An 11554-nucleotide genomic window follows, 5' to 3' on the forward strand; every position below is an offset into this window, starting at 1 on the left:
GCCATGCCACAATCCCTTCTCCTCCATTCTCTTCTCAGGATCTTGGGCATGCACACATGCACATGTGCCCAGTGTGAGTTTAAGCTGCCGGGTGCAGGACCTGAACCACGATTAACTTCATGGGAGTCCAGTGACATAACCATTATGCCTTTCGCTGGTCCCAACATCAAACTTTTATAATTGTATGTTCCCTTTTAAAACAGGAAAGTGGCAGAACCAAGAGATGATATAATGGTTACGTTGCTGGACTCCCAGGTAGTTGAGCACAATTTGAGTCCTGGACTTGGCACCTTGAGACTCATGCCAGGTGCATGCGCATGCATACCTAAAATCCTGAGAGGAGAATGGAAGAAAAGGGATTGCATTGTGGCCATCCCCTCTGCGGGGGGGGAGGGGTATTTCTCGCTTTCTGTCTCTCTCTCTGGCAAGCACACATGCCGTACAACAAAATGCAAGAGGCTGACCAACATGGAAGGTTCATATCTAGATTCATATCCCAAGACTACCCTGAACAGGCCCAGCATCATGTGTGCTGGCTGGATGGTGGATCAAAGCAAGGGAACCTTGCTGGGGTGCCTGTCTCTCTCTTGGTCATGGGAAGAAGAAAGAAAGAAACTTAAAAAAAAGTAGAAAGCAAGAAGATAGAATAAAACAGTAGCATCATAAATAATGCAGAATTTGGAGAACCTATAGTAGCAACAGATACAATAATATTTTTAAAATTATTTATTTATTTAATTCCCCTTGTTATTTTTTAATTTGGCCATAGAGAGAGAAAGGGAAAGTGAGAAAGCAAGCCACCAGGTCTGGGATTCGAACTACGATCAGCCATGTGAGACTCCAGCACCTTTAACCACCACATCACCTGCCGACTCTGACAATCATACTTTTTATAATTACATTTTTTTTTTATCATTTTTATTATTTTCACCAGAGAGCAAGACAGAGAGGGAAAGTGAGAAAGCAATTTACCAGGTCCGGGACTCAAACTCCAATTGGCCATGTAGGAGTCCAGTACCTCAACCACCATGTCACCTGCTGGCCTACAAATAATGTTTTGCTTTGCTTGAATTAACAGCAGATGTCTTCTCTTGATTACACATTTTTCTATTTCTTATAGTCAGTTTCTTATAAGGGTAGTCAAATGATGTGGTAGGTGATAGTTTAACATTTTAGTGATTTTTAAAGTTAGTTTATTTTAATAAGATAACCAAGGATTAGAATAGACTAATTATTTTATGATGTAGTGTCTTTTAAGAAACACTTCTGGGGGGAACCAGTGGGTGTCTTGGTAGTTGAGGTGCTGGACTCCCCCATGGCTAACTGCAGTTTGAGTCCCAGACCTGGCAGCTTGCTTTCTCACTTTCTCACTTGCCCTTTTTCTCTCTGTCTCTGGCTCTCTCTGGTCAAATTTAAAAAATAATAATAGCAAATAAAATTAAGTAATAATTCTTATAAAACAAAGAAAAACACTTCAAGGTTACATCGCTGGCCTTCCACATAGTCAGCCGTAGTTCAAGTCCCTGACTTGGTGGCTTAAAACTCATGCTGGGCGCATGTGCATGCATGTCCAAAATCCTAAGAGGAGTATGGAGAAGAAGGGACTGTGGGGTGACCATCTCCCCTGGGGATGATTTCTTGCTTTCTTCCCCTGTCTCTCCGGCGAGTACATGTACCACATATAAAAATCTCTCTTAAAAACAAAACACAGCTAGGGACCAGCAGTTAGCGTAATGGCTATGTCGCTGGACTCCCATGTAGACAACTGCAGTTCGAATCCCGGACTCGGTGGCTTAAACTCACGCCGGGCGCATGTGCATGCATGTCCAAAATCCTAAGAGGAGTATGGAGAAGAAGGGACTGTGGGGTGACCATCTCCCCTGGGGGTGATTTCTTGCTTTTTGTCTCTCTTTCTGGCGAGTGCACACACCCAATAAGGAAAAACAAACCTCTCCAAAAAAGGAAAAAAAAACCACTCCTATATGCATGTAAGTGTGCATATTTGTGGAATACACTGTTTTTTTTTTTTTAATAAGAATATAATGTGTAATGATTAAGTAATGGTTGGGCAACCCATGACATGGTGGCCTGATGGTTAAGGTAACCTGATCCCATGGCTGACTATGTGGTTGGAGTTCCCAGACCCAGTGTGTCTTGAAAAAATATACTGAGTATGCATGCATGCTCAAAATCTCAACAAGAGGGAGAAATGTAGGAAAAGGAATTATGATGTGACCATGCCCCAGAGGGACGGTGCTTTCTTGCTTTCCCTTCCTCTTTCTAGCCAGTATACATGCAAAATTTAAAAAAAAAGAAGTTAATTAGTATTCCTATCATCTCAACCACTTGTCACTACTTAGTGTGGGAAACATTAAAAAAATCCTCTTTTTTAGGTTCTCTGAGATATACAATAAATTGGTAACTATATATTATAACATTAGAAATTGTCTTATCCATCACCTATCAGTAATTTTGTTTTTAGTAGTCATTATTCTATCACTCCACCTCCATCCTTCTTGGTCATTCTTTTTTTTTTGGAGAGATTTTCACTGTAGGGCGCGTGCGCTCGCCAGACAGACAGAGAGAGACATAGAGACAGAAAGCGAGAAATCACCCCCCAGGGGGGATGGTCATGCCACAATCCCTTCTCCTCCATTCTCCTCTCGGGATCTTGGGCACACACGCACACGTGCCCGGCATGAGTTTTAAGCCACCGGGTCCGGGACATGAACCGCGGTCGACTACGTGGGAGTCCAGCGACATAGCCATTACGCTAACTGCTGGTTCCCGGTCATTCTTCAACTGTCTACTTCTTTATGGACTTCTTTTTTTAAAAGAGATATTTTTACAGCAGGGGGGGGCATGTTCTTGTCAGATAGAGACAGAAAACAAGAAATCACCCCCAGAAGGATGACCACGCTACAATCCCTTCTCCATTCTCCTCTCGGGAACTTGAGCACACATGCACATGCCCCTGGTGTGAGTTTCAAGTTGCCAGATCTGGGGCTTGAACCATTCTTGACTATGTGGGAGTCCAGTGACATAACTATTATGCTATCTGCTGGTCCCAGTGGACAGTTTTTTTTTTTTTTTTCCCTCCTGATATGAGGGAGAACATGTGATATTCTTCTTTTTGTTCCTGATATTTTTCTTTTTGTTCCTGACTTATTTCAATCAACAGTATCCTCCAGGGTCACCTGTTTAATGTCAAATGACAGGATTTTGGTTTTTTTAAGTGACTGAATAGTATTTCATTGTGTATGTATGTCATATTTTCTTGATCCATTTATCTGTTAATAGACACAGGTTGATTCTGTTATCTTGGCTATTGTGAATAATGCTTCAGTGAACACTGGGGCTCAAATATAACTATGACATACTGATTTCCTTTCCTTTGACTGTATGCCTCTTAGTGGGATTGCCCAATCATATGGCTGTTCTGTTTTTAGTTTTTTTGAGGGATCTTCATATTGTTTTCCATGATGGCTCTACTAACTTACATTTCCAGCAACAGTATAAAAGAGTTCCCCTTTCAGAGCAAGCAGGTGGAGTGGAGGTTTGGGCGCTAGATCCCACGTGGCCTGCTGAGTTATTCTAGTCCCGGACCTGACAGCTTGAAAATCACACCAGGTACATGTGTATGCATGCCCAAAATTCTGAAAGGAGACTAAAGGAGAATAAATTGCAATGTGGGCATCCTCACTTTCCCTCTCTCTGTGTCTGTCTGTCTTTGGTGAGTATAGGTGCCCTATGGCAAAAGTGGAAGAAAAAAAAGTAGTTCCCCTTTCTCTGCATCCTCACCATCATTTGTATTTTTTTGTCTTTGATAATAATCATTCTCACTGGAGTCAGATAATATCTCATTGTGATTTTGATTTGTTTTCATAACAGTGCACAATTTTTTATAGGCTTGTTGATCATTCATATGTCTTCTTTTGAGAACTGTTTTTGTTGTTGCTGTTGTTGTTGTTGTTGTTGTTTTTGCCATAGGGCATGTGCACTCTCCAGAGAGGAGAGAGACAGAGAGAGAGAAAGTGAGAAATCATGTCCACGGGAATGACCACACCACATATATTCTTGTTGGTCATTTGGATGTCTTTTGAGAACTGTTTTTTTGGGTGTTTGTTTGTTTGTTTTTTCCCCATAGGGCATGTGCACTCTTCAGAGAGACAGAGAGAGGGAAAGTGAGAAATCACCCTCCAGGGGGATGACCACTCCACAGCCCCTTCTCCTCCACTCTCCTCTCAGGATTTTGGGCACACACATATATGCAACTGGCATGATTCTCAAAAGCTGCTTAGTCCAGGACTCAACCCACAGTAGGCCATGTGGAAGTCCAGCACCTTAACCGCTATGCCACTGGTGGCCCAAGAGCTGTTAATTCATGTCCTTTGCCTATTTTTTTAAATCAGGTTTTATTTGTTTTTCTCTGCTGAATTGAGTTTATGGTATATTCTGGTATTAATCGCTTGTCAGATGTAGTATGCAGATATTTTATTCCATTCTGTGGTTGTCTTTTCACTCTAATTGTTTCCTTTTTCGTGCAGAAGCTTTTTAGTTTGATATAATCCCATTGTCTATTTTTGCTTCTTTGTATAGTGTGTTCAGGTCAGAATTTTAGGGTTATAAAGGACTTAGAGACCTTCTAATATGATTTCTTTATTCTCAAGTACGGAAAAAAACTTTCATAACCACTATTTGGCATTTTTTTCTACTTGGAAAAAATATACCATGTGTGTTAAAATCATTTTCCTTTATTATACTGTTCTCAAATGATATAACACAACCTGGTGCTGAAGGCAATTTATGATCTAGCCTATTCAGATTTTCATTACTTGCAACTTTTATTTTGATACAGGTAAACTTAACAGGTTAGTAAGACTAATGTTTGATTATTGATGACTCATAATACAAAGCTATTCTCAAATATTTAAACAGACTTTTGGAACTTTTATTCCTTACCTTAAAGTACATACTTTCTTATAAATACTAGTATTTTAGTTTTAATTCTAATGGAATTGTAGTTGTAGAAATATTATTAGGGACAGTTTAATACTGAAGAAAGAAATAATCTGTCTTCTCACTGATCCTCTTTAAACAAAATTCAAGGGCAGAGACTGGCTCTGTGGATTGGGACTGCTCATGGCAACCACAGTTTGAATCCTTGGCCCAGTCAGCCTGAAACACTCCAGGCATGTGCTATGACCAGACCCTATTAAGGATGTTCCTTTCTCTCTTTCTCACTTGCACACACATGCACTGCATCATGAATAAATAAAACACGTTAGAGGGCAAAAAATTAGAATGTTACATTTGAGACTACTTTAAGATAAATAAGTTTACTCCATTAGCCATGAATAAGAGCATGAATTGCTATATTTTGTGTTCTTCAGAAAATGTCTATAATTTATAGATATATCACTTGTTAATTGAAAATTATGTATCTTCATAGTAACACCTCTGGATGTTGTTAAAATTCGACTCCAAGCTCAGAACAACCCATTCCCCAAAGGTATGTGTACTAGTTATCCTGAAAATGCTATGCTATTGATACATTTTTATATTTTTATTTATTAAAATTATTTTATTTAACTTAATTAATTAATTTTTAATTTGACCAGAGAGGCGGGGGGGGAGAGAGAGAGAAAAAAGGAGAAAGCAAGCCACAGGTCTGGGACTCAAACCACAGTTGGCCATGTGGGAGTCCAGCACCCTTAACCACCACGCCACCTGCAACCCCAGATTTACAAATGTTACCACATTAATTTTGGTATTACTAACACTCTTTGCTACTTTATTCAAATTAATTACTTCTTTACTCTCATGCAGAAACATTTTTCACCATTTATTGTGCATGCTGAGATGTAGATAGATAGCATATATATCATACATTTTACCATTTTTTTTTCATTTTACCATTTTTATGGATGCACTAATTAAAGTGGAAGATGATGACATATTTAGATATATACATTATAGGTAAGAGCAGAGTTAAACTTTAAGAGACCTGAGGATCTACCTTCTTCCTTTGACCAAGAGTTAATGACCATCTGAGCTCATTCATGACAGTTATCCAACTGTTTCTTGAATACGGTTATTAGAAATGCATTATTTTATTAGGCAGCTTTGTTAACTGCTGTATAACAGTTAATGAGGAATTTGGCACAAGTAATTATATATTTTTATAAAATGGCAAAAATAGCAATTTCTTGGTAAATCTTTTACAACTTTGTAAAGATAATAACATTTTAAATATATTTGATTAGCAGAAAGCAGCCTGGGCTTCTCTGATATAAGTGCTCAGATATAAATGCATTCTGTTGTATGCATAGCAATAAAATATGATGAACAAAAACTGTATTTCAAATAATAAAAGGATAAATGGATTGTAGGAAGTGAATAAAAAGATAGTTTCCTACACATTTAAAGAAAGCCTTAAAAGCAGAAGGAAACATTTAAACCTAAAACTCATTGGATTTGTGTGTGGTTGAGCAAGACTATTGAAGAAGACAATATTAGCATTAAGAGTGAGTCCAATATATGGTATTAGGGAAAGTTACACTAAATGAGGTGGAAGCTAAAAAAAAAATGGTTAGGCCAAGCAATGTAAATGTGGAAAAAGGGACAAAACTAAAGCATTATTACATTGAGAATAACATTATTTTCCTTAATGTTTTGTCTGAATTTTCTTTGCATATTATAGATTTTTTTCTGGAGAGGTAAGACATACACACCCATGTTCTCTTTTTAATGCATGTTTTCCTTTTTTATCTTCCCAGAATAAGCTAGAAGAATTTATATGTACATTTTCTTCTTAAAGCTCTAAAAATATAAAATTCACTGATTTACTTCATTATTTTTTACAGCTGTGAGTTTAGAGCCGAGCCATATTACTAAGCATATTGAATTACTATAAATATTATATCCTAAAAAGTGGTGGGCTGACCCCATAGCTCAACAATTGGAAGAGTTCAATTCCACATGACAGACCATGATTAGAATCCCAGCCCTGGTAGCTTGAGAGACATTCCAGGCATGTATGCTGATGTGCCCAAGGTCTTGAGAAGGAGGAATGGAGGAAAAAGGATTACAGCATGATCACACCTTGCTGGGAGGTGCTTTCTCTCTCTCTTTCTCTCTGCTCTCTCGTTCTCTGGAGAGCACATGTGTCCTCTGACAAAATTAATGAATGAAGGAATTAAAAAGTAAACATAATTATTTGTCTTTTTCAAGTTTTTCTTTTCATAACTTTTTAGACTCTTATCATAATTCTAATTTGTTCATGTATAAAAATAAAATAGTCATATGAAGTAATTGTTGATCGTTGGAATCTTCTTTGTCAGGAAAATGTTTTGTATATAGTAATGGACTCATGGATCATCTATGTGTCTGTGATGAGGGAGGTGGCAAAGCATGGTATAAGAAACCAGGAAATTTCCAAGGAACATTGGTAAGGAGATAATATTATTTAGGATCACAGTATGTTTTTCATTTGTACATTTAATCTTATGTATGAAAGATTTTCTAATTGCAGGAGGGAAAAAAGTTCCTATTAAAACAAGAACAAAGGAGCACCACTTTGCTTTTTAATTCTTTGTTAACTTTTGATTGACTCATATTTTTTACATAGATAAAAAGAGTAACTTTTTAAATTATATTTTTTACTTTTAGATAATCGTAGATCATGTACTTTTAAGAAAACTGCACAGACCTTGTGTACCCTTTTCTAGTTTCCTCCAGTGGTAGCATTTTTTAAAACTAATGCAATGTCACAACCAGGATATTGACATTAATATAGATAAATTAAAGAATAATACCATCCATCACAGGCTCCTTTCTTTTTTTAAAGCGACACCACTTCCCTTGTGCTTTTACAGCTATTCCTTAACCCAGGCACCTACTAATTTGTTCTCTGTTTATAATTTTGTTATTTCAATAATGTTTTATAGGGCGAGTCAGTGCTATAAAAATAATGCAACATTCTGCAATGTTGAACCCACTTGAGAAGGTTCTCAGTTTGGGTCCTATGGAATCCTTGTATCTACTGCACCTGTAATTGGGTGGACTGCCATATGAAAACCCTACTGAGGATGCCTCTCTCTCCCTTTTGCAAATAAATACCCTTAAAGAAAAAAAAAAGAATGTCATAGATAGCAGCAGGTGGCATATTGCTTAAGGCACTGGACTCCCACATGGCCAACAGTGGTTTTAGTCCTGGAGCTGGTGACATGAAATCAAACCAGGTAGGTGTGTGTGTATGTACCATGGTCAGCCATGTAGGAGTCCAGCACCTTTAACCATACCACCTTCCGGCCCCATCTTTTTTATTGACTTTTTTACTTAGCAAAATTCTCTGGAGACTCATCTACATTGTTAAATTCATCAGTTGTTTGTTCATTTTTATTGCTCAGTGGTTTTACATGTTATGTATGTGCCTAATTTTTTTCAGGATTGTTTCTAGTTTTTGACTATTATAAATAAAGCTGCTACAAATACTCATTTAGTATTTTTTTGCAAAAGTAATATTAATTTCTCTAGGATAAATGCTCCAGAATACAGTTGCCAAGTCATATAGTAGTTGCATGTTTAGAGTTGCAGAAATTGCCAACCTAATATTTAAGAGATGGTTTTTACCATTTTTACATTCTTTTTTTTTTTTTAAGAATTATTTATTTAATTTTATGTAATTTTAATTTGACCAGAGTGAGACACAGAGAAAGAGAGAGAGAGAAAGTGAGAAAGCAAGCCACCACGTCTGAGACTAGAACCGTGGTTGGCTATGTGGGAGTGTCCAGCGCCTTAACCACCACACCACCTGTTGATCCCCTCCATTTTATATTCTTATCAGCAAAGTATGAGTGATATTATTTCTCTGTAACTTCACTAGCATCTGATGTCACTATTTTTTTCCAGCAGTTATGATAGATATATAGTGATAATCTGATTTTGATTTTGTTTGACCTCTCCCTGGTGGCTTATGGCTCCTTTCATATGCATATTTGCCATCCATATATCCTGTATAGTGAAACAGTTCTTTATATCTTTTGCCTATTTTCTTTTCTTCCTTTCTTTTTATTTTTTTCTAATTTACTACAGTGTGCATGCACTCACTAGAGAGAGACACAGAGAGAGAGAGACAAAAAGTAAGAAAGTACACCCCCCCATACTGGGGATGACCACTCTGCAATCCATTCTTCATTTTTATCTCGGGATTCTGGGCATCACAGAAATATGTTTCTGGCATGTTTTTTAAACCACCGAGTTTGGGATTCAACCACAGAGTTGGCCATATGCAATCCAGCTGCCTTAAACACCATGCTTTCTGCCTAGCCTTTTTTTTTTTTTTTTTGGCCTATTTTCTAATTAAATTGTTTGATTTTTTATTGTTGAGTTTTGAGAGCTTTTTATATATTTTAGATCCTAGTCCTTTGTTGGATGTATGGTTTGCAGATATTTTTTTCCCTACTCTATAACTTGTCTTTTCAACCTTTTAAACATGATCCTTCACAGATTAAAGGTGCTTGATTTTGATGAATCCAATGTTAATTTTTTCATTTATAGATTATGTTTTTGATAACAAGTCTAAAAACTCTTTACTATTGTGAAGATTTTTCTATGGTTTTTCCTAAAAGTTTTATAGCTTTATGTTACATTTAAGTCCTTGATCCGTTTTGAATTATTTTTTATTTTAGTTCAGGTATGTGCTGTGATTTGAATGTGTCCCCAAGAAATTCATTTGTTGGGCTTGATTTATTGACTGTATTGTAAAAGTATCAGGTGAAAATTTGATTCCTTCATGATGTCCCAGGTTAAGTCTTAGTGGGTGGATTGGTTCATGGTAATTAAATCATAGCAGCAATTGTCTTATGAATCGATTAATGATGTCAATTGTTCTAGCTCTCAGGGTTTAGTTTTTGAGAGACCCGGTTGTTGCAAAAGAGAGATCAGTCAGGAGTTCGTTCTGCCTCAGCATGTATCCACTATTCTCTGTACTTCTGTTGGTTATGCTTTAGGCCTTGGATTAGACTTTGTAGCCACTGGAATCATGAGTTTATAAATAAACTTCTATCTTATTTAAAAAATACCCAGGCTTGGGAATTTCTGTTAACTGTGCAAAAATGGGAATCAGCAGATGGCATTATGGTTACTTTGCTGGATTCCCACATAGTTAATCAGGATTTGAGTCCCGACCCAGCAGCTTAAAACTCAAACTGGGCAAAACCTCGAGGAGCATGTAGAAGAAAGGATTGTAGGATGGCCATCAGGGGTGATTTCTCACTTTCTTTCTCTCTGTCTCTCTGGCAAGTGCACACACCCTTTAGAAAAAAATTTCTCTAAAAAAAATTTTTTTTAATGCAAAAATTGACTAAGACAGCATGAAACTGAGAATGAGATTAATTTCTTGTTGCATTTTTTTGAAAAGGCTATGTTTCGTCCATTAAATTGCTTTTGTACCTTTGTTAAAAATCAGTGGGTTTGGGACTAGTAGTTAGCATAATGGCCATGGCGGTGGGCTCCCATATAGCCGACCGTGGTTCGAGTCCCAGACCCAGTGGCTTAAACTCACGCCAGGCGCATGTGCTTGTGTGCCCAAGATCCCGAGAGGAGAATGGAGGAAAAGGGATTGCATCGTGGCCATACCCCCTGGGTGGTGATTTCTTGCTTTCTATCTCTCTGTCTCACTCTGTCTTTCTGGTGAGCGCACGCACCCTGTAGCAAAAACCTCTAAAAAAAAAAAAAAAATCGGTGGGTTTTTCTATTCTGTTCCATTTACCTATGTGTTTGTTACTCTATTAATACAATATAGTCTTAATTACTATAACTATATTATAAGTCTTGAAATAAGGTAGACTGATTCTGACATTATTTTTTTTATTATATATTTTTTTCCCATCACAACACACAAATGAATTTTCCATCCAAAATACACTGTGCATTGGCTCAATCAAGCACGTCAACATATATGTTCTCAGCAAATAATTTCCCAATTCTTGTGTCCTGCATACCTTGCCTTTTGTTTTACCATCCTAGATTCCCCATCCCCCTCCCTCTGTTATGACCCATCCTCCTCCCACATTGTCCCTGTCATCCCCGATTGCCCTCCGTGCCTCACCCCTCCCCAAATGATCTGTCAGTGATCTTAATTAGTCTAAGTCTCTCCAATAGTTATCACAGCTGACACATGCCTCTACATGAACTCAAGTCTGACTTTAGGCCTAAACCCCATTGGGTAAAAAGAGCATACTATAAAGTAGAACCCAACTGGGCCCATACCGCTCACTGCAGCCATCAAATATCCAATTTTTTTTTTTAAATGGTACGAATAGTTTAACCGTTTTTTTTTGTTTGTTTTTTGTTTTCGTTTTTTTTTTTTTTTTTCCCTAACATTCATTCCCTGAGCATCATCACAGCGTACTAAATGTAATCTCCCATCTAGAATAAACTGCACAGTGACCCAATCAAGCATGTTATCATCAATAATATTCCACTTCTACTTTCTTGCTTATGCACATATATGTTTTTTTTCCTCTTCCTCTTTTTTTTTATTTTTTTT

General features: G+C 37.4%; 1 protein-coding gene across 3 annotated transcripts in view; it reads left to right on the plus strand.

The window, feature by feature from the left end:
* The window catches only part of SLC25A40 (solute carrier family 25 member 40), a 48291-nt gene that overhangs the window by 15293 nt on the left and 21444 nt on the right, over window positions 1-11554 (plus strand). For all 3 annotated transcript variants that reach the window (XM_006170483.3, XM_027769079.1, XM_027769078.1), the window contains 2 exons: window positions 5453-5512; window positions 7344-7450. In XM_006170483.3, coding sequence (XP_006170545.1) covers window positions 5453-5512; window positions 7344-7450 — 167 coding nt within the window. The remainder of the gene's footprint in view (window positions 1-5452; window positions 5513-7343; window positions 7451-11554) is intronic.

This window comes from Tupaia chinensis, unplaced genomic scaffold, assembly GCF_000334495.1.
Source record: "Tupaia chinensis unplaced genomic scaffold, TupChi_1.0 Scaffold148587_1, whole genome shotgun sequence".
NCBI classification, from domain to species: domain Eukaryota; kingdom Metazoa; phylum Chordata; class Mammalia; order Scandentia; family Tupaiidae; genus Tupaia; species Tupaia belangeri.